At 34.4% G+C, this 24,767-nt stretch overlaps 1 protein-coding gene across 2 annotated transcripts in view; it reads left to right on the top strand.

Moving 5' to 3' along the window:
- The first annotated feature begins 12,971 nt into the window (after nt 1-12,971).
- LOC129217179 (juvenile hormone acid O-methyltransferase-like) overlaps nt 12,972-24,767 on the top strand; it is a 28,190-nt gene continuing 16,394 nt past the window's right edge. The window contains exons 1-2 of one of the 2 annotated variants that reach the window (XM_054851442.1): nt 12,972-13,080; nt 20,936-21,239. In XM_054851442.1, the coding sequence (XP_054707417.1) occupies nt 20,950-21,239 (290 nt within the window). In that variant the 5' untranslated portion in view covers nt 12,972-13,080; nt 20,936-20,949. Of the gene's footprint in view, nt 13,081-19,547; nt 19,564-20,935; nt 21,240-24,767 lie in introns of those variants that run through there. The other variant, XM_054851443.1, reaches the window with a different exon arrangement.

Raw genomic sequence — 24,767 nt, 5'->3', positions numbered from 1 at the left:
TGAGGGCCTTAGGATCAGGCTGCGCCTGGGGCCTCACAATCACATGATCCGCCACTGTGGTTCATGTATGTTTAGTATACCATTAAAATAAAGCATGCTTAATAAACACATTTGAAATGTTTTCAAGCATTTTTATTATACTTGGCATGTTTGTCACTTAAAAATCTGAGGCCTGCTTTCGCTTATATCTCAGCAACAACTAAACCACTTAGAGACTTCGGGATTTCACTACATGATTTGTTTCATCTTAAGGTACAACTTCACACTTGAAAATTAAAATTCTAAAATAAAATTATTATTTCGGTTAGGATGTAAAACAGCAAATTTCATGTAATTTCCCCATTAAATATTTAAATATAAAACCCATTGTTACAAATTTTGTTGCCTTACAAACAGCAATATTAAGAGTAAACATAATGAAAATTTTGAATGATTGCTTCTCTGGAGCAAAGCATGAAATGAAAGCATCCCTATCATTGCTTTCATCTATGCAAATAATCGATAACAGGGCTAAGTAAAGAGACATATTAGGATCTTTATCAAGAGTAACTTATATGTTTTGAAACATAAATTAGTTCGGAGAATCTTTAATTTTTAAATGGTTTTAATTAAATGAGCAAACAAAGAAATCCTAGAAAGGAAAAAGGATTAACTTTTAGTTTCATTTTCCCAACAGTTATTTTTTAATTCATTTTTTTTCACATGTCCGATTTTTCAAACAAGGCGTAGTGATATCACAAATGATGCTCTTTGGCGCACCTTTGTACCGCGTTTCCACGTTATGATAATCAAGAAGCGAATTAAAATTGCGCTCTACGCTTGCTATCAACCATATCGTTGCCAATACACGTGAGTAAAGATGCGAATTAATATTTTGCTCCGTGAATGGCAACACAGAATGGCATTTTATCATTTGTGATGTCATCGGCAAGAAATGTAAACAATGACAGCGCACCGATTTAAGTAATTTTTTTTTAATATTAAACTTAAACAAATTATTTAAAAAATGGTTAGATCCTATGTTTTTAAGCATGTTTTTTCAGAAAAGAATACTTTTAAAATTTTGGAAACGACCTCATTGTCCTTTCTGAATCAGAAAAGTTATTTTTTTTCTTTTGAATGCATTATGAAAAGTGCTTAGGTTTTTTTTTTCTGTTATTTTTTTTAAATGTTAACTCTCGGAAAAAATTTTTATTTTGCTTTTTAAGCTAGAAAAGAATTAAAACTTTTACAAGGCTTTACCTTCGTTCTGTAAGCAATATTTTTTTTTCGTCCTACTTTTACATTTAATGCAATATAGTTGAATCGCACTTAAACTTAGAAAGTCCTTAATTGCGAGGGAAAACTGCTTTTCAATTAAAATGTTAATATTTATTTTCGAAGAAAAAAAATATTTTAGTTAATTCCAGGAACAAGTGCTCATTTTGTCTTTCGTTTAAAGTTTAATAATTTACGGTTTGGTGCTTGATTTATGATTAATTAAATGTATTAATATCAAATATTATATTTTCTTAAAATCGATCTATTCTAATGAATTTAAATTCAAAAAATAAAACAAACGTTTTTAAAATTAACAAATCCAAAAGTTATACCAATTTTGGCTAGATGAAGGTATAATGTCTACTTTAATAGTAAAATCGCGGAAGTGACGACGTGAATGGTGAGTATTTTACAACAATTTAGAAATATCTGGAAAAATTAGATTCGAAAATGATGCATCAAATTAGGTGACAAGCGTACATGAGTATATGCAATCACGATTCTGTCTTCTTTTGAATTTTTCTGTTGTTGACGAAAAAAGGCTAAGTAATAGGAAGTCGGAAGTGACAAATTTTCAATTCTTTCGAATGTATCTAGGAATCTGGAAAAACAATATTACTAAACGCATAAAAGAAAAAGAAGTTACCTGTGAATATACAAGCGAAAAAAATGACAACTTAATTTTCTACCACGGGCAAAGCCGTGCGGGATCCGCTAAGTTTTTGATAACACAGGAGTGCTTACATCATGGTGGAATAAAGCACTTTTTAAAAAGTGTTTGAAAAAGAAAGAAACAACAAAGCAGCAAAAACGCAACTACAGCAATAAAACAAAGTTTTAATTTTAGTTGCAAAAATGAACTTCATTCATCTTTAATTTTTCATTTTATTCTCGATCTCAAACATTTAGAATCGTTTGACTTGCTTGAGGTAAGCCAAGTAGCGTATCTATGGGATCTGGAGGGCCCCTGGCTAACTTAAGAAGTTGCACCCTACTCCTATAGGAAGTCACCGGAGCTCACTATGACATTCCATTTGGGAGGGGGGGGGAGGAGAGGACGCTTGACTAATTGATTCAACAAATTAGGAGACATTACTGCAATTTTAATTTCCTTATTTTCAATGATACTCAATGTTCTTTAGCAGTAGATGTTATGTATGATTATGTGTGCATGCTCGAATTTTATCATTCAGTAGAACTGGAATTTCATTTGACAAATCGAGAATTTTCCTCTTCCCCGAAATTTTAGCTCTCCCCCTACCATTTCACATTATTTAACAAAACCAATACTATTATAAAAGTACACTGCTCGACAATGAAAATGAAACACCAAGAAGGAGTGTTCAGAAATTTATGCAAATTTTAGAGTAGACGTACATCACTGAGTTATGTAAATGATGTGAAATGCGCAGCTCTCCGACGCACGTGAAGTAAGATATAAGAGAAGGAACTTGCAGAATGGGCAATATTCGTGTCCTTATTTCTGATTGGAGAATTATCGAAGAAATTTTGTTTTTGTCTCGGAGGATACGAATAACACGAGAGAATGCCAGCCCGACGTCAACGAAGGCACTTCCAGCAGATAGACGAATTTTTGAAAAATTTGAGGTGCTCACCGGAGTTGCCGGATTTAAGAACAGCAAATACGGGACAGGCTTCTAGAAGTGGAAAGGGGGGGGGGGGTATTTTTAAGACGTCCATTCCTGATAAATCTGAAAAATTCAATCGCAACAAAGCATTAAACCTCACTAAATGTCACTTATCAAAGTAAAAAAATTCTTTTTCTTTGCGATTGACGACGCATGCGCAGAGATAAATTTCCAACATTAGTCAATGAGCAAAGAAGAAGCAACCATTCGGTCTGCCGCCTAAACAAAAACATACAAACCAAATCAAATGAAAAATAATTTTTGCGTTTGCTGCCACATGATTTTCTTCTTCGGAACTCCAGCGCTCGAATACGCTACCTTGCGGTGATTTACAAAACTGCAAATGAAACTAAAACATTGCCACGTTGCGTTCCACGTGTGTCTGTTGACGTAAACACAGGCAGTTTGTTCAGAGTATTTATTAACGCAATCGATGTGTCTTAGTTTGCTTTCAGCTACAGAAATTAATTCGTCCCTTAGTAGTATTCTCGAGCTTCTCAAAATAATGTTAGTTTTCCTTATTTCTTTCAAAAAGGTATTAAATGGTGGAAGCATAAGCAAGAAAACTCTGGATTAACAAAATTGGATAACGTTATACCAGGTAAAATTTTTTATTGTTTTGTATGAATTTGTAAGAATATGAGTTTTTTTTAATCTTAAATTAATTTAACTAATCATATTTTACAGCAGCATTTAGTTGGAATGGACAGTATGCAAAATATTTTCTTGAATTTATTATCGTAGAACAAAATGAAAAATGTTTAACCGAGAAAGAATTTACTTTATTCCTTTTATTCTCAGCTGAAAGGTTTCGCCAAATTTGTTTAGGGTTATAGTTTTGGAATTGTGCGAGCAAAGTAGCCTTGGCGAGATTTCGCGTTTTTAGTTAAACCATTTTTAATTTTTATCATGAGTGGAATAAAATGATAGTAAGATTACAGAATTCGATAAGTAATAAAAAATTTTTGAAAAGAAAATTGAACCGACTTCAAAATTGCTCTAAAAAGTGAAAAATAATTTTTTTCTTTAAACACCATCGATAATACTTTTAAACATAATTTTTGAAGTTGGCACAAAAACAAAAAGTAAAATCCAGAGTAACGATGCTTTGTTCATATTATTTCCAGAAAATCATCCAAAGTTACGAACAAAACATTTATATCGTTACTCAAATATGCTGTTATCAATGCATAATGTATGTGGTAGTGAAGAAGTTAGGCCTCGTTAAACTTATAGTTGTAGTTGAGTTATGGCTGTGAATGATCTTTTGTATCGTTTTTGTGCCAACTTCAAAAATTATGTTTAAAAGTATTATCGATGGTGTTTAAAGAAAAAAATTATTTTTCACTTTTTAGAGCAATTTTGAAGTCGGTTCTATTTTCTTTTCAAAAATTTTTTATTTCATTCTTTTTAGTGTAAATGTTGTATTTCAGTAAAAATAAGAAGTTACCTAGTAAGAAGTTCGGCTCTATATCACTGTATTGCTTTAGAAAAGCCTTTAAAAAATTATCATTACAATTACTATTAATGTTACTGTTATATGGCACCAAACTTTTATAACAATGAGTTTCATATTGTCGCGTAGATGAAGATAGCGAAGACAATCTGAAAGCCAAGTGAAGCGAATACTCGTTAGTCTCAACTCGAGATCTTTATTCAGAACCACGAATGAACATTACATCTCCTTATATGCAACTTGAGAAAGTGCTGGAACTTTCCAGATTTGGAAAGATACAGAAATTAATAGAACATTCGAGAAAATACGGGAAACAGTAGAAACGAAATTTTAGTAAAATTCACTTTGTCCTAGTCGGGATTTGAACCCGGGTCGCTCGTGTGGGAGGCGAGAATTCTACCACTGAGCCAGCGTTATCCAAGGATGATAAGTGCGAACTTCGCTACAGTATCATTTTAATCATTTAATAGGGAAATTGCATAAAATTTACTGTTTTTTTGCCCGTAACTTTTTTTTCTAAAGAACAAATATGGTCAAACAAAGTAATGGGACCTAAGTTGAGCCATCCCCTATCCAATAAAAAAAGAATTATCAAAATCGGTTCACTAGGTGAGACGCTATGAGTGGACAAACAAAAAAAAAAAAAAAACATACATACGGTATGAATTGATAACCGCCTCCTTTTTGAAGTCGGTTAAAAAGAAATAATGGTCAATCAACTGAAAAGAAAACTACCACCATATATAGACTGTGAGTACACATTTTATTTATTTTGTTCTGAGTGAATTTGAATAAATATCAGTTTTTCAATTCGATGAAAAAAAAAACGAACTTAACAACATTGACTGGGCACTTTTCCTTAACCTAATTCCACATAAATGATTTAAATAACCTTTGTTACTACAGTATCCTACTGAAATAGACAGTATGCAAATAAATTTTCTTGAAAATATTTATCGCAGAACAGATTGAAAAATCCAGAAAGAACGTTAAGAATTTGAACAATAAAAATAAAAGTTCGCCAAAAATCTGTTTATAGGGTTATGGTTTTAAAATTGTATGAAAGAATAATGTATCTTGACAAGATTTCGCATATCAGTTAAATCATTTCCATAACGAATGAATTAAATACATGATCCAATCATATAGTCATAGAAATAAATTATCTAGTGTTAAACGTTACTCTTGACAGTCTGCCACGTATGTGCACTATGTGACAAAAATGTCAACAAATGCTGGAAATGTCACGAAACTGAACTTAATATGTACTAATGTATAGAAAAAACGGTACAAAATGAAAATGCCGTTCGAAGCGAACCAAAAATTTATGAATTCCGAATTCAACATCGTGAAAATGGCTGCTTCAGAACAACTTACTGTGTGTTCTGCATTAATTGTTTACTTTCGTAATACTTTTTGGTTTCTAATCTCTTTCTACGTGGGTCAGAATAACCAAAAGACTTTGAAAAATCTTTTCAAATGAATAAAGCGAAAAAATCATACATACGAACAAAAATCACAACACTTTTAGCATTTTCTTCATCACCACATGCGTTTGTTTTAGTTTTTAAGTTGGCCATTAGACAGTGATTGCAGTGCCCCCTATAGTTCGTTGGAGTTGCGAATTGCTCATTATTTCACATTTCTTGTTTTACTTTGATTTTTCCCCTTAAAATAATGTCTCGTTCTGTAAAATATTGTTATCAGCAAAAATACGGGACTTAGCCGTACCGTATGGAAGTTCCTGGGACGCAGGACAATTTTTCAGAATACGGACTGTCCCTTGGAATCCGGGACGTCTGGCAACCCTGATGCCCACCTCTAAGCTTCAAAACTAATTTTCTGCCAAATTTCATGGAAATACGTTACTATCCAGACAAACTTTCTGCTTTATTATTAGTAGTAAGAAAAGAGATAACTTTGATTGTGCATGTCGATGGGAAGAAAATCATGCAAAAATGAGAGAGATAATCCAGTCAATGAACACATTGTAGCATGCATGGAATATGCGATAATTTTTGAGTTCAGAATATTGTTAGGGGTAGTTAGTAAGTAAACATACTAAAAGTCCCCATCACTAAGGGGGTGAGCTAAAGGTGGGAGGGAAGGGGGAAGAAAATTTTGGGTTTTTCGAGAAAATGTCGGAAACGGTGGGGAAAATGCGTTTTAAAATAAGAATTCAAGCTAAATAAACTTCCTACGAAACTGTTTCTACACATATTTGTCAAATTTCCAATAATTTTCAGGGTATTTGTTATGAAAAATCGATAAATTTCGAAAAAATTCTCTATTTTTTTCAAACGTTAGCTTCTAGTGCCTCGCAAGATCATTATTCATGAAAATTGTCAATAACAAAGTTGTAGAGCTTTAAATTTCCTTAAATTTGGTATGCTATTTTGTTATATTTTATTCAACCAATCAAAAGTTACAGAATTTCAAACACACACTTTCATGGCAAAAAATAGAACACTTGCCATTTACAAATTTCAAACTGACTCGAAAGGATCGCGCACTTCCTCTTTCCTCAATAAATTCGACAATCCTGATGGACAATAAAGAAGTATTTGTGGATTCCTCCAACACAAAGAACGTTAAAGGTGGAGGGGGGGGGTCGTGAAATTATGACTTTGTGACAAGGGGGAAGGAAATAGTAAGAAGTGTGACATCAAGCATTTTTTAAAACGAATACGTGTATGAAAAGTAGCTTGTAAAACGAACTTTGTGACAAAAAGGGGGGGGGGGAGGTAAAATGTTGAAAAAAAAGTATGACATTATTTATGAACAGCCCTTTACCAAGGAATCGGACGAAGATTTGAAAAAGTACGTATATGCAGAATGAAATGGTGGACTGAGGACGTGCAGAAAGTCAGCACAATACATACTGTTAAAGGAAATTGATAACGACATTGATTTAATTTAATTTGAATTTGTTGTTACTGAGTTGTTCCTAGTCTACAAAACAGTTAGGCAAAAATAGACGACTGTATAAACCATATGGACATCAATGTCAGTTAGAAAATTGAAACGACGGTCAAACAAAAAGGTTTCTGTCCAACTTTCACAATAAGAGTCAGCTGACAAATCCGCTAATGATGAAGCTGTTGAAAAACGAGACAAATACTCTCCGAGCTTTAGGTGATGTTGACGTTGATATTGCAAAGACGGCATTCACCAGATGGCAAAATTCTTCGGTAGCTATCATTTAAGAGAAAGTCCCCCTGGTTGTTCTCTCGATAGCCAAATCCACAACTGATCACCACATTCTGCTGTCAAAATGTGCCAGAAATCTAAAATCATACAACATGTATCTAAGGTATATATCAACAATTCTTCTTCCCCTGAATCCATTGAGGCTGCTGGGGTCATATGAATCTCTCATATTATAGTGCTCTAGCCATAGCCACAGAAAAGTCCCTCAACGAGTTCCGTTACGCATCATTTATCTGAGTAGCTGCAAACATCAAAACTGATCTAACTCTGCCGTACCACCAGGTACACCTGCAGCTAGGAACTTAATGTTGCAGTATCGGGTTGGAGGTTTGGAAAAGGAGGTATGACCATTGAGAAGGAATAGATGGAGAGAGTGCAACCCTACTATCGCGAAACGGCAACCATACCATGTGACCTGGGGAGCAATTTCTAGTTGACCGCAACCGCTGAAGAAGTTTTCATTAGCTGAAGCCATGAATGATAAAAACATTTAACTGTAGAAGGGAAAAATTAGATTTATAGCAATAAAGCAGTATTGTAGCATTATAAACTGTGAAGAAAAAGCCATACCAGGAAATCCAGTAACTTTTCTTAGGTATGTACAAATGTTTTTTACTTCTAAATAAAGAAAAAAATAACATATATGTGCATTCAACGAGTACATTTCCCACAGTTGCCTATAATTTTTAAATTTTTGTACTGATTTTATCTTTAAATGTAATAAAACATTGTATATCATGAGTGCAAATAACATTTTAGTTCCATAAAAACACTTTTTACTTAACTAGTAATTATTTTAACGGTTCTCGAGTAATTTGTGTACGTTTGCTTTGTTGGCGAGTAGCTTCTCGCCAAGCTCCTGTGAACAGCAGATGCGTTTAGAACAAGTTTTAGATTTGAAAATAAATATTTGTTACTTTTATGCTTTAATTTAAATACTAGTGTGCCTACGTATGAAATAATTTCAAAACATTGATTACAAGACACAAGAATCCATAAATTTTCAGTCAATGAGTAAACTCGTTAAACATACTCGTATATTTGTACATGACCGTCATTACAAGGAATAAAAATCAAAATACATGAAAAATGCAGTTACATCATATTTTAAAGTCCGGGAAGAAGTGGGGAGGGGGAGTTTGAATGACAGGCCTGGTATCCGTTATTTATTTAAACCTGGCAAAAGGTTAGCAGCGTTGCCTTTGCTAGTAACAATAATCAGTAACGATACCTTTTAGAACTGATCTTTCAACATTGCTCAAAACTCTGTTAATCTTTTAATAACAATCATAGAGAAAGTTTCAATACTATTTTTCAAAAAGCACACACACACGCGCTCAATTTAACTACACCGATGCACAACATAAAAACTTATCACAATACAGGCTGAAAACTTTCGCTTACTCACAACACACTTGGTGGATTTAATATTCTCAGAAAAAATAACAACTCTTAATTGTTTCCAAAATATCATAAAAATAAATTTACGCAGGCGGTAAATTAAAAAATAGGGCGGTTGAATTATTCTACTTTGTTTTCTTCTTACTTGGCTTGGCTTTAATCTTCTGTTTTACTAATATTGTTTTTCGAAAGCAGACGATATTTTTTCAGAATACATATTCATTTGAATTGAACAGAGATGGGCAGACTTTACCAAAAAAAGGTATGCTTTTAATTTTCACGAATTGTCTCGATCTACCAGAAATGTGTGAAAATATTATACATAAATTAGTAATGTTAATAACTGTCGAATAGTTATTTACGTAGATAGTTAAAACAGGAAGAAAGACCTTCATTCTAAAAACCTTCTGGTAAACAATCAATGTTTAAGAGTTGAAATTCAAAATAATAATATCAACAAATCAAATAAATATTTACATTATGTGCTGAAACAATTCAAAATCTAATTAATCCGAAATCAATCCTTATTAAAAGATTTGTACTGTATGTTATCTGCTACTTTTGTAAGCTTGTAACTGATTGCTAGTCTTGCGAGTTCGGAATCAGAGTCATAGGCTCTAAAATTCCCGGAGTCGGAGTCTGCTTTTTTTCTCCCGACTTTGCAACCCTAAATTGTTGCAAGGTTGCAGAGTTGGAGTAGGACTGATTTTGAAGCAAAATGGTCAGAGTCGGAGTTCGAAGGTTTTGAAACTCCGAGTCAAAATCGGAGTCTGACTGCTTTTGGGGTAAAAAAAAGTCGGAGTAGGAGTCAAAGGCTCTAAAATTCCCTGTGAGTTGGAGTCGGTTCTTTTTCTTAAGACTCTGCAACCCAAATTTGTTGCAGTGCTGGGGAGTCGGAGCCGAACTGATTTTGAAGTTCAAGAGTTGGAGTCAAAGTTCAAAGTTTTTGAAATTCCAAGTCAAAATCTGATTTGGACTGCTTTAGGGATAAAGGAGTCGGAGTCGGAGTCGAAGGCTCTAAAATTCCCTGGGTCGGAGTCGGCCAGTTTGTTCCGACTCCACAACCCTAATTTGTGGCAGGGCTGCAGAGTCAGAGTCGGACTGATTTTTAAGTAAACTAGTCGGAGGTCGTAGGTTTTGAAACTCTGAGACGAAATCGGAGTCCGACTAATTTTGGGGTAAATGAGTCGGAGTCGAAGGCTCTAAAATTCCCCGTTTTAGAGTCGGTCATTTTTCTTCCGACTTCACAAACCTAGTTTGTAGCAGGCTTGCGGAGTTGAAGTTGGACTGATTTTGGCGTAAAAGAGTCGGCATCAGGAGTCTAAGTCCTTATAAACTGCAAGAGTCGGAGTCGGACTGCGTTTCTGGGTAAAGAAGTTGGAGTCAATGGATCTAAAATTCTCGAAGTTAGAGCGGTCATTTTTCATCTGACTCTGCAACCCTAATTTGTAGCAGGGCTGTGGAGTCAGAGACGAACTGATTTTGAAGAAAAAAAGTCGGAGTCGAATGCTCAAAAATTCTCGGAGTCGGTCATTTTACTTCCGACTCTGCAACTCTAATTTGTAGCAGGACTGCAGAGTCGGACTCGGATCCGGATTCATTTCGATGCTAAGAGTCCGAGTCCGACGGTTTTTAAACTCCGAGTTGAAATCGGAATCGGACTATGTTTTAGATAAAGGAGTTGGAGCCAGAGTCTTTCATTTTCGCTACAACTCTGCAGCTCTGATTTGTAGCATCGACTTCATAATTAGTGCCTTCGTCTGAAAAATATTTAGTGCCAAAAGAGCGATTGCGTGCCAAAACGCGACAACCTCCCAGCCAAACTAGTCACCCGACCTGGGAGAAATGTTTTTGAAGCTTATCTGACTGAGACATTTGCTGTCGCTCCCTCCATTAGTATTCCTTCTCAATGGGTATGACCAACTCATACCGAAACTCTCGGAATCGGATGTTGTTCCTGACGAAATCTTGAAGATGATTTTGACTGATTGCTTTTCTAAAAGTCACCGGAAGGTCACTTGTTGAAAATCATCGTTAAAATACTCTGTGGCAAACTTGCATTGCAAAGGCAGTTGCAACAATGTAATCAAAATATTTATCCTGGACGATGGGGACAACGATGACATCATCAATACATTACCAATTTCTAAGAACAACTTTTCCACTGCTGGTGACATGAAGAATCTCAGAATAAAACCAAGATGTCACCTTAAAGATGATATTTTCATTTTCTAATTACTGTCAGTCCATAATTCATACAAACACTTTCAAAATATGATTAGTAATAATGTAATAAAAGCTATAATTATAAAAAGGTGCTGCCGGTCAGCTACATTTACCTTATTTCTATTATTAAAATTTTCATTATCATGCCATAGCGTGTCACATATTCATTTCAATAAGAGTTAACGAAATTAAGTACATGCTAGAACTTCATAGTTTTTGATTGCTTGTCAGCTGGGTGTCGCGGTGATTGGGCTTAGGCTACGTATTTCTTTGGCATCAGCTTTGAATTTGCAGTTCAAGTGTTCAGCAGGTGGATTTTCAAGCCACAGAAAACCGTCAGGGACCTTGTCAGATGATTGCTGCACAAGATCCTTTGGGCGCCTGCTTGGCATAGACACTCTGAAACAATTAGAACGAGATAATTAATTATTTTTTGAAAAGTATTGGTTTTCAGTAACGCATACCTAAAAAACCACTGAATATGTGACATATATGTATGAAAACAATTTCATAATAAACTTAGTTAACTTTCACTTTTACTGAAATCATATTTTTTTCTGCCGTTTCCGAGATATAATCCGAAAGCCACAAAATTTGGCGGCTCCTTTAACTAATTCCCCCTCCCTGGGTCGGGGACTTTCAGTATGTTTACTCATTAATTACTTCTTAGCAAATTTCTTACTGAGAAAGTGCTGACTTTCTGCACTTCCTCAGTTCACTTTCGTTAAACAATGCCATAATTCATACTGCATACACGTAGTCCTGCAAATCTCCGTCCGATTTCTTGGTAAGGGGCTAATAAATGATGTTACACCTTTTCTCAACATTTTTTTTGACAAATGTTGAGAACACTCAACACTTTGTGACAAAGTACTTTTCATGAACTATATTTTTTTTAAAACATATTCATATTAAAAAATGCTTGATGTCACACTTCTTACTCTTTCGTTCCCCTTGTCACAAAGTCAGAATTTTACACCCCCCCACCACCACTTTAAACATCATTTGTGTTGGAGGAATCCACAAATACTTCTTTATTGTCCATCAAGATTGTCGAATTCATTGAGGAAAGAGGAAGTGCGCGATCCTTTGAGTCAGTCTGAAATTTGTGAATGGCGAGTGTTCCATTTTTTGCCATGAAAGTGCGTGTTTGAAATTCTGTAACTTTTGATGGTTGAATGAAATCTAACAAAATAGCATATCAAATTGAAGGAAATTTAAAGCTCTACAACTTTGTCATTGACAGTTTTCATGAATACTTACCCTGGAAAGCACTATAAGCAAATGTTTGACAAAAAGACAGAATTTTTCCGAAAATCATCGGTTTTACATAATAACATATACCCGGAAAATTATTGGAAATTTGACAAATATGTGTAAAACAATTTCGTAGAAAGATTATTTAGCTTGAATTTTTATTTTAAACGCATCTTTTCCACCGTTTCCGACATTTTCTGGAAAAACCCAAAATTTTCTTCCCCCTCCTTCCCACCTTTAGCTCACCCCCTAGGGGCGGGGACTTTTAGTATGTTCATTTACTAACTACCTCTAACAATATTCTGAAGTCAAAAATTATCGCATATTCTATGCACGCTACCCCTGCTTTGAGCACTCATTGACTGGACTAAGAGAGCATAACTAAGCTTTTACCTTCCTTATCTTGGATCTCGGATAAAAACGTAATCTTTTTGATAAACTGAAACGGAAAGATGCAACGGTATTTTTTCTGTATTAATAGGACGAGAGAAAAATTTTCCCCTCTCAGCATTCAGTTGGTCGTGGAAGCAAAAGTCGCTTCTACATCGCTTTCAGTTCGTTGATAAATTTTTCTAGCATTTTTCGTTTTTTGAATTTGAATTGTACCCTTTACTCGCACAAGTAAGTACGTAACAGATTGTCGTTTTTTTTTTTAATGAAAAATGAATTATATGAATCACCTCGATTTAGAATAAATTAATAGTGGACAATGTTTTATTAGATAAACATGAATTTAGAGACATGTTCATCTGTAACACAATCTATAGTGTTCGATTCAATCGAATACTATCTACCAATAGTGCAGTGCAGCGAGAAATTCCTTCTGGGTGGGAAGAAATAATTTCTAACTTTGCTGTTATGGTAGGTAAAATTCGATCGAATCGAGCGAGATCGATTGTGCTATAGATACAGTGGTGGTCTAAATTATAAGCACAGCAGAAAAATTGCACAAAAATAAATAAATAAATAAATAAAAATAAAATATTTTTGAAATAGTATAGTGAAATTAAAACACACAAAATGCCTTTTTATGCTAATAGAAATCATTGTAGAATTCAGAATATTTGAAAATACGAAACATAAATATTTTGCCATGATTAATTTAAAAAAAATGTCATTGTTGAAATTGGACAAGATTATAAGGACAACGAGCGTTATGCCCTGAAAACTCGAGTAATCAATAATATTCCCCTTTTTTCAATCGCTTTTATCAGTCTTGATTACATGGAAGTTGAAGAACGTTCTTGGAAACTTTTATCCTGGCTTTTTGGATGGAAAAAATAAGTTCTCATTGATAAGATTCATGAATGAATAAAAAGAAAATATGAGAAATTGGTAGAAAGTTGTAGAATTTTGTTGAACTTTCCAAAGCGGTATAAAACTCCCGTCGTGCGTCTTGTGAATGGGAGGAGAGTCAGTTTTTGCTTTCTAACTGATTTCTCGTTTTTTCACTGCTGTCTGTGAATGTATTAGCGCATGCGCTGTGATTTTCGAATTTGTTCTTTTCACGCATTTTGGATTTAAATGCGTGGTGTACTAAGTAAATGTACAATGTTTAACGATATTCGATTAATTGCTGGATGTTTGCAATTCTTACCTGCTCTATTGTTAATATTCGAAAAATAAACTCATTGTGTTTTTTTATTAAGAATGGAATCGTCATTTCGAAGAAAGTTTGAAGTTGCACTGAACTCGTAACAATATTTACACCACTAAAAAGCAAAAAATAAATTACTACTTTTAAATTTAAAAAACTACCTATAAAAAACACCTAGGAACTAAAAAGCAAAAAATAACTGCTATAAATAATTACATACTATTTCCTACCCAAACATAGAAATGAAATTTATTTTACAATTCCAGTACGAAAATGAACTAAACTAAACAGTCAGTTTTAAATTATACACTGATTTTAATTACTGTACAGTAAACTATTTTAATACTTAACTAATTATGTAGCATTTCTTAATTTTTGTTCACCTTTTGAAGTCGGTGCCTCCTATAAACTACTATCTAACGTATCTGAGTAGGTTTAGTCTTAGTGACTAATTTGGCCAGGGTTCGTACTGTGGGGCCCGATTTTGACCTTCTGCCCCACATGCCTGAAAAGGGACATCCTCCCCCATTCTGCTAACAGTTGCATCTCATAAAATAGAGAGTTAGAAGTAAACACATTTTGGCGGGAAAGTTTTCCCATCGCTTGTTTTGAGTAAACGACACTTGGAATTCAGAAGGGCATTTTCCTCTCTCTGCGACACCCGCATTGGGTCAAAAGGGGTTAGCTTCTTTCGGAGATTTCAAACATTTTCCCGTCCCCGAGTCACAGCTGCAGGATATAACTTCTGAAGTTCTGGCATTTTCTAGCCCATAAAATAGAGGACTTGGGAATAACAAAATTCCATTCTGACACTTTGCGACACTCCGTACTCCATAAAACATAGGGTTTTCCTGGAAGCTGGATCTCCAGACGTTTGAACTATGATCCTCAGAGAATGTGTTCCGATCAGGGAACTGCATCCCCCGGTATAAAACGGGGAGTTAGGATTTTTAGAGAGAAAGAGAGGATAGAGTTTTGAGGACAGAAGAGCTTTTCCGAGCTCTGGTATTTCTCCGAGACGTTTTGTCCGGGAGTCATAATAGAAACGCGTTCCCGCGAGTGCCTTTGGATTACTTAGGATTACTTAATGGAGAAAGGACCGAAATCTTGGTACGTACTATACTAGCTCCCACTTCCCACTACTTAATTTAAACCAGTAGATTAAAGTTTAATTTCTTTGGAGAGCAGAATTATGATGTATTTAATTTTTGAAATCCTTAACGTTTTGAGTATTAATGTTTAACTCCTGACTAAATATCTAAACTTAAGTTATATTTGTGTATGTACAATTTTATTTAATAAACATTTAATGTGCTATAATGAATCCAACTATTATTTCTCCTATATTCTACAGTTCAAAAGTCATCAAATCATAACACAACGCTTTTGTACCTAACTACACTATGGGGTTTTCGGCCCAACAGTAAGCTCCTTCAAAACTCCTCCGATACTTCTTCATTCAGGAAATTTTTCTGAAGGGCACTTCAAACTCCTTCATTTTGGTTTTAACTCCTTCAAAACTCCTTCTTTTTTAGTTCAAGACTACAAAATTTTCCTCTGTGACAGTGATTTAAAATACTTCAATCGACAACTTAACATCGTCACAAGGGCAAAGGTATAGTTACAATTTTGACGAAGTAATTTCGTATATTTATTTTTTTCATAATGATGTGATTTACAAATTGAGCATAGAAGTCGTAAAAGTTGAAGGTGAAAATATTATTAGATGACTAAGACATTTCATAGTGAAGTAAAACATGCTTAAATGTTGCTTGGTTATAATTTTTAAATATTTAAAAATACATAAGTAGATTTACTATATTAAGTGATGGTGTTAAAAAAAACAATTGTGTAGTAAATCGCAGTTATGATATTGTAAAAAGGGTCATCCACATCCACAAGTGATGACAAGTGATGTCATGCCTTGAGGCGGTGACAGGTTCATTAAATTGTGACTAGGGGGAAGAGAGAGAGACCAAAAAGTGACATTACACAGTTATTACAACAATATGTTATGACATGTGACACGAGGAGTGTTAAGGTGAAGTGTGCCACTTTGTGACAAAGGGGAAGGGGGTCAAATATCTTTTCTAATTCTAAAGCTGAAAGTCTGTCTCTGGACCTCTGTCTGTTGCACGCATAGAGCCTAGACCGTTTGGTCGATTTTCATGAACATACTGGTGAGCTCCTCGAATCGATTTTTCGAACCAAATGACCTTTTAATTTTCTACTACAGGTAAAGCCGTGCTGGTACCACTATGATAAATAAAAGAGCGACATCATTCAGGGACAGCTCATTAGTACTCCTTCAAAATCGCATTTTACTCCTTCAAAACTTCTCCAAAACTCCTTCATTTTATTTCTGAAATTGAGTACGAACCCTGTTGGAGTTTAGTTAAATTAGTGTTCAACCGGTAGGTTGTGAGATACGTTAGGTTCTAGTTTGTAAGAGGCCCCGACTTCAAAAGGTTATTAAAAATTAAGAGATCGTATATAATTAGCTAGGCATTAAAATAATTCATCGAATAGTAATTAAAATCAGTATTTATTTTATAACTGGGAGTTTAGTTGATTTTTGCACTGGAATTGTAAAATAAATTTCATTTCTAGGTTTGGGTGGGAAATAGTATGTAAAAGTAATTTTTTTCATATTTTGGATCATAGAATGCTTCACTAAGTTTCCATTAAACTTAGATCGAGCTTTTTGTCCGGCCAGTACAGTAATTTCACAAAATAAGCATTAAGCAATGTTTGAGAAACATGTAATTAAGCATTATTTTGCCGGAACAAATAGTTTACATTAATCATTAACGATGAATTTGGTTAAAAACAAGAAGTTCTGTCTAGAACTAGACGAGCCTACTTTCCCGTATACCCATACTACTTTCTAGTACCTGATCAATGTTCTCAAAATAGCTAAAATCGCAAATTGTTTCAAACATATTTTTCCAATATTTTAAGCTACTTTCTAGGAATAAAATATTCCTCACTCATCTAAAAAAATTAGATGCGTAAAAAAAGAAAAAAAAAAAAAAACGAACAAATAAAATAGCAGCAACTTTTAAACAAAGCAGCTAATACACTTTTTTCCATTTAAAAAAAATTCTTCAACAGCTTTCAAAACGAAAAAAAATAATAAAAATTAATAAGCTCATTAAAATAAATACATCCTATCAAAAAAATCGTTTCTTTTTCCCCTGTTGCCAAAAATAATTTTTTAAATGAATTAATGCACTTATCAAGATAAATAAAAACAATAAAATGTCAACGTAAAGAAATACTTTTCATTGTCAAAAAAAAAAAAAAAAAAAATCGTCTGCGCGTATCTTTATGTAGAAACATAAATGACTTCGAGTTTATTCACCGAAAACTGAATACCTAAATAAAAACTTTAGCGTTAAAATAAAAACAAATCACATCAACAATAATTATTTCACAGTTAAAACAATAGCGTCGGAGTCGGAGTCAATCTAATTTTGGGATGAAGGAGTCGGAGTCGAATATCCAAGAATCGGAGTCAGTCATTTGTCCGTGTATAAATTTTTGCCAAAGCTAGGAAGTCATAGTCGAAGTCGGGGAGTCGGAGTCCGATTAATTGTCGGGCACAGGAGTCGGATTCGGATTCAGGTGCCCCTAAATTCTCGGAGTCGGAGTCTGGAGCTCGGCGTCAAGAGCTATTTCCAACAAAATTTGTTTGAAGTAAATCCGCCTTCAAGTACGGAATCTACATTGACTTTCAGTTTCCCCGTAGGCGCTAATGTTAAGGGATTTGAACTGTTCAAAATTGAACAGAAAATTGTTCAAATCAAAACGATAATTTATATACAAGTTTTTCATCAAAAGCTTTTTCCTACAAAGTTTGTTTGAGGCAAATTCGCCTCACAGTTCGGAATTGCCTTGAATTTCCTCGTAGGAGCTAATGTTAAGTTTTTTTGAACTGTTCAAAATTGAACAAAAAATAGTTCAAACCAAAAAGCGAAATATGGGAATGAGGTGTCCTTGCCGAGATCTTTCGAACAAAAAAAGTTTGTTCGAATCGGACTATTTATTCAAAAGTTATTAGGGGGGGACAGACAGACAGACCGACCGACAGACAGACCGACAGACATTTTTCCCCATCTCAATACCCTACTTTCCAATTTTTAATTTTTCGATATTTATTTAATTATTTTATTTATTTTTGACTTTTTTTTGTTTTTCGGGATATTTTTAAGATGCATTTAAGCCTTCTTTCATGCTTTTTTCTTCTTTTTCTGACTTTTACTGGGAAAGTAGGCTAAAAATATTGCTCAGTACATCTACATTACACTCAGAATTCATTCAGCCCTGCACAAAACATACTGGTACAGTTTCCGTCCATTGCGAAACTTCCTCAGACCAGTACTGAGCCGCATCCAAATGTACGCTTTGAGATTTTTTTTCCCTTCACAGAGATCGTATCAGAAGTAACAAAAACCATCTAGTCCATTCTAGTTAAACTTTTTCTCATCGGAAAACATTACATTATTCCATTTTTTACCCATAACAACACATTTTTTGCGCGCTCAACCCTTGGTCTCTTATGAACTTTTTTAAGAGACTGTCAAAACATTAGTTTCACATAATGAAACTTTTTCTTTTTTTGTAAAAGGTTCTGAACAATTCGAGTACTGTATCGTAACTTGAATTCCCATCTAAAATCTCGTGCCTTTTTTTTTTTTTTTTTTTTTTTGAGCAAGCTTGTCTTATTATGGTTAGTTTCACACACATAGAAACGGAAGATTTCCTTCCTTTTCGTCTTTGTCGACCTTATTTGCCGGAATTTTTGAGAAAGCTCTAAATGACGGATCTCTATCTATTCAAATTTGTTTCGATTTGACGTGCAGTACGTCGTGAAATTTTTTAAGCAACCACTTTTCTTTTCTCAAATTCTTTAAGTTTTATACCTACCGGGATGACTAAAAATAGAATGTGACTTTCCCAATCGCTTACTGAGCATTTGTAGCGCAGCTTGCAGATGAAAAACATGCAAATTTTGCTTTGTGGAACACACAAATCTAGTTGTCCTTATAATTTTGTCCATATCACACGGACATCTAAACTCAAACTTTTGTCTATAAATAAGAAATTCTTTTGTATTTCGAATAAAAGTTATTAAAAAATTTAATTTACTATAAGTTTAGACATAAAATTTACATAACTTTCCCACCAAATACAGCGAAGATGTGGTGGTTTTTCCTTTTGTCTTTATAATTTTGACCACCACTGTGTGCCTCCTTGTTAATGTTCATCTGGTGAATGTGCAACAATTTAGCAATCAAACTTGTTCCCACCTAAACTGCACCCGTTTGATATGTTGCTTTGCTCAGCTGTTCTAAAATGGAAATTAAAACTGACGTCTTAGATTTCGTATAGAGAACATATGTTCACCCTGTGTCGTTTGCCACCTGTGTAGAAACAAACAATCTCTTAATTAGAATAAAGAGACATAGAGAGAGAGAGAAGGGAAAGAAAGGAGAAAATAAAAAGTAAGATTTTTGACGAATCAAACATTTTAGGACAAGAAAGATTTTAGAATAACTTACTTAAACGATTTTGTTTAACTTTCGCTGTTAGATGGTCGACAGGCGATCAAGAACAGATGTAGAAACGGACGCATAATAACCTTATGTTGAATTTATAAATTTATTTATTCTTTTCTCACTCGAGAGAGTGTAATACAGTAGAACTAATTGGGACCGAGGGGAGTTCGCACCATCGAACCATTCGGATTATAGAACGTAGTCTGCTTTTCACATGTCCTGCACGTAAGTGTTACATAAAAGAGAGAACGGTTTTGCAGTGTAAAATATTGTTCATTTAATCAATAGTAAACAAAGTATTACAGTAGAAGAAAATTACATCAATAAACATGCAATACAGTAAGTATTGTACTACTGTTCATAATGAGAAAATTAGTCAAAGTTATAAACTTTAAAAAAGTCACTCATTTTCTTCTGAACCAATGACGAAGTGCGCTTTCTGGCTGCTGAGTCTCGAATTTGTTTCAAGAAAATAAGCTCAGAGAACGTTCAGATTATTGGACTTTCGGATTAGGTGAATTCGGATAAAAGAAAATCCTAAGTATCTACCTTTCTTCCTTTAAACATAGACAAAGGACATGGGCGGATTCAATTGCAGAGAATATTATTTCTGGACGAATTTTAAAGCAGGTTCCATTTTGCTCGAAAAGCCATGATGCAATCAGGTCCTGATAACTCAAAAGGCTTGGGAAGCTTCAGCTACCCTTCGGAATTTTCAAGCAGCCCAAAAAATGACTAAATAACAGTGCTTAAAAGTTACTGTTTCTGCCTTAAAAATGCAGTTTTAAAGGGATTGCTAATTTTGGCCCAACTGTGATACTGATACAACGTACTTTTGTAGTGATTATTTTGTGAAGTGATTAATCCCCCCTCCCAGTTTCAGTCATTATTGGTTTTCTTTCTGTGTTGCTTATATGCATTTCTAATGTATTTTTGTAATTAATCAGTATTATGTATTACATGTTTGACTTTGCTGCATAAAAAATGTTCTATCCAACTTGATAGTTACTAGAACGAACACAATTTTCTCAGAAACCGCATACATACTACAAACAAATATTACAAAGCATAAAAATATGAAGACAATTAGTCGTTATACAGCTGCTTGGGCACTTACTTGGGCCATAGCACGTGCCTGCTATTCAGTAATCAGGCCCTGCCTGCAAGGTGGTCTCATCTGTGACAAAAATGGTAATAAATTAATCTTTAGAAAAGTTTACACAATGTCACCTGTATCTAGCCACCTAGGTATAGGAGACGTTGGTTTATGTGTGCAGAAAAATTAAGCGCACACTTCTTAACATTAAAGTTGTTTCAGATATTTTTCAGAAAATGCTTTCGGACGCATCATTATACAGTAAGCATCGCAGCCTGCAAATCTGTAATACGGAGATCTTCATAGCTTCCATCCTTCCCAAAATGGACTGGGGCAGGAGTGAGCAGGAGATAGTCATGGACGTCGGATGTGGACCGGGAAATTCCATCAACCACTTGTTTCTTCCGAAACTTCCAAAAGCAAACAAAGTGGTTGCAGTTGACGTCCTTCCAGACATGATTGAGTTTGCTAAGAAAAATAATGCTCATCCCAAAATTGAGTACTTTCAAGCGAATGTGGAAGACAGGTACGTCAGAGTAATTGCATATCAACATACACTCCTGTTTGTGAAAATTGCAACACCATGAAGGAAGCGTCATAGTTGAAAAAAATTTAGTGTACAGTTGAGTGGTAATGGTACAAATAAATGATTACGTTTTCAAAGCATATAAACAATAAAAAAAGGTAGAAATTAGTATTTTGTGTGGTCAACAAGCGCCGCAATAAGAGCTGCTACACGATTCGGCATGGAGTGAAACAAAGTTTGAATATCTGCCTGCGGAAGAGTATTCCATATTGTTTGTATGCGCAACCAAAGTTCGTCTGTCGAAGCAAGAGGACGAGGATCACGAGCGAGAGGCCGCCCAACGAAATCCCACACATGTTCAATCGGTGACAGATCCGGGGAATATGTAGGCCAAGGAAGAAGCTGTACCTGCTGCGAATCAAGGTAGGATTTGACAGTCCTGGCGACATGCAGACGGGCATTATCCTGCTGAAATACAGCCCCTGGCCATCCTTGCAGGAAAGGAATAGCTTGAGGCTGTAAAACTTCGTTTATGTATCGGGTACTGTCCAAATTGCCCATAATTTTGTAGCAATTGTGATCGTTCATGATATGCTATGGCACCCCAGACCATAACTCCGGGTGTTCGTCCACTGTGACGTTCGATAATGCACTCCGGAATGTGCCGTTCACCGGCATAGCGTCTGACACGAATTCGGCCATCATGCACTGTAAAAAAAATCCGGAAACGTTTCTGAGTATATCGTGCAGCTGTGGTTCATGAAAGTTTCAAAAACGGTTCTGAGTATTTCGGAATCCTCTTTCTGCAATGTCCAGAAACGTGTCTGAGTATTTCGGAATCCTCTTTCTGTAATTTTCAGAAACGTTTCTGAGTATTTCGGAATCCTCTTTCTGTAATGTCCAGAAACGTGTCTGAGTATTTCGGAATCCTCTTCCTGTATTTTCAGAAACGTTTCTGAGTATTTCGGAATCCTCTTTCCGTAATTTCCAGAAATGTTTCTGAGTATTCTGTGCAGCTGTATTTCATGAAAGTTTCGAAAACGTTTCCGAGTATTTCGGAATTCTCCAAACAATTTTCAAAAACGTTTCCAAGAATTTCGGAATTCTTTTTCCGTGATTTTTTCTAAAATATAATTCTTTATTATAGTATTGCATACCATATCAGTTTCAATTCTTTCATATCTAAGAGCAATAATACAAGAGCAATAATACAAATTGGAGGGGGGGTACCTTCTGAAAAGTGGGGATTGTTTGTTAAACAATCTTAAACTTCAGTTTTTCTCTCAATATTTTCAAGACAAAACTATCAACATATTGTATTTTTAATGCAGAACTTAAAAACATATCTTGTATCAAACTTGATAGCTTTTATCTTCGGATAAAATTTGACAGGACTTACCTACCCTTCGCGTTTCGGAATTCGTTCACCTCAAGTCAATTTCTCTGACGAACAAAGTGTACCGAAAAGTACCAACAGAGAAATTGATGAATTTAAATATGACACCAAGTCCCCCTGCTGGAACCATTCGGGTTGATTCTTCTGTTCTTGCCCTTTTCCAGCTCATCACAAATATAAATTACTTATTCAAAATAGGTTACTGATTTTATTTTTACAGTGTGCGCAAAATGCAATATATATTTTATTTATTAAAACATTGAACTATATTACATGATTATTCCATTTCATATATACGAGAATCCCCCCCCCCATAAGAGTGATGGTGCACCCATAAAATGCTATAAATGCCACAGTCTGCGTGGTGAACGCCCCTCGTCTTCTCCCCATATGTACATTGTATATTAATAACATAGTTTTTTAAAAAATGATCACTTTTGAAACAATGACATGAAATAATATTACTTTTTATTTTCGCATGTAAATGCAGCTGTTCCATTTTTGCCACTGACTCATTCCTCCTGAGTGTCCTACATTAAACTAGTATGCATGCAGTAGGTACTGTCCTGAGGAAGACAAATTATAGGGACTTGTTTCTTAATTTAGCCGAGGTAAAAAAAAACCCTACTTTTAATTTTAGGTTTAAGCTCTTGTTTATTGCATATAGTTTAGCATATGGTGCGTTTGGCCCAATGTAATGCATATATTATAGAGCTTAAACACTCTCTTTAGTAAGTAGTTTAATATCTTTTGGTCTTTTGACCATATTTATCGAATCTTCCACGGCTGATGAGCTCCGAATTCAACTTTTCAACTTTATTCTAATAATTGCTGCTTTTAATTTTCTTTTTCTCATTGCTATTCATTGCTTGTGTTTTTCATATATATACAAAAATATATTATTGAGAAATAATTCTTGTTTGTTATATTTGCAGCTTCTTTCCCTTAAGGGCAGGTACATTGCAACTAAAATAAATCGTACTAATGAAGCTCTGCTGAGATAAATAATATTTCATGTATAATATAAATTATAAATCAAAGTATCATATAAATTATAAGTCAAATACTTTAATATGGTGTAAAAATACAAAATTATTTATTTTATTAAGTCTTTTTTTTTTTTGCTTTTGGTAAAATTGAGGCTCGTAAAACGAAAAAAATGAAGACACTTTTAAATACATATATGAATCTATTTGTTAAAGTAATTAATACACATTTAACTAATTTAAAGCGTTTCGCTAATGCAAATATTTAAAGAGATATCGTCATTTGGATAATACTGAAGCACTATGCTCCTAATTACAAGAGATAGTTTTTTTTTTACTTCATACAATTTAGCTACTGTTTACAAGAGAATGAAAACATGCAACCTTAAAGACGAACTATCAAACCTGACAATTTGCATATTATAACATTTAATTCATAATGCTTGATACATAAATGTTCAGCCAAATATTAACTGAGATTGACACATAAAAACAAAGTACACAATAACACTTATTTAAAAATTTTTATAATCTTCAATTCATAAATTTTACTGAATAAATGTAGACACACTTGCACTTTAAATATGTGTTCCATGTAATGTAAAATATTTTCAAATTGCAATGGTTCACAACGAAAAAATGATACTGAGGAAAATAGTTTTTTTTTTTTTTAACGAGATTTATATGAACTAAATCACTTTAAAGTAATAGAGTTACCTATTCGAAGCAAAGCGACTTACCTATTCGTCGGTGGTGGTCTTTTGCAGGCTTTGGTCACCAGAAAGGTGATTTTTATGACAGAATAAAATTCTGCCTACAAAAATTACCCATTTGGTAGAAAGAAGAAAAGTATCCAAGAAAAAAGTAAATTACCTACACAAGTTATGCGACGCAACGAATTTACATGGCGTCCTCTCGGCAGTTATTTGGTTTTTAATTTCAGTTTGTATTCCTTCCGCAAGCATGCGTCGAGAAGTTGCACTTCGTACTTAAAAATAAGTGACATAGCTTCAAATTCAATCTCATGACGATACATTAGGAAGAAAATATAAGACTTTAAAATTATCTTCAGTGAATTCATGCGAGGAACAAAACTTCTACTAATGGCCTTGATGAGTGTTACTTCGCACATGAGTCATCACTTCC

The sequence above is a fragment of the Uloborus diversus genome, chromosome 2, assembly GCF_026930045.1.
Source record: "Uloborus diversus isolate 005 chromosome 2, Udiv.v.3.1, whole genome shotgun sequence".
In the NCBI taxonomy this organism is placed as follows: Eukaryota; Metazoa; Arthropoda; class Arachnida; order Araneae; family Uloboridae; genus Uloborus; species Uloborus diversus.
This window is presented reverse-complemented; position numbering and strand designations above follow the sequence as displayed.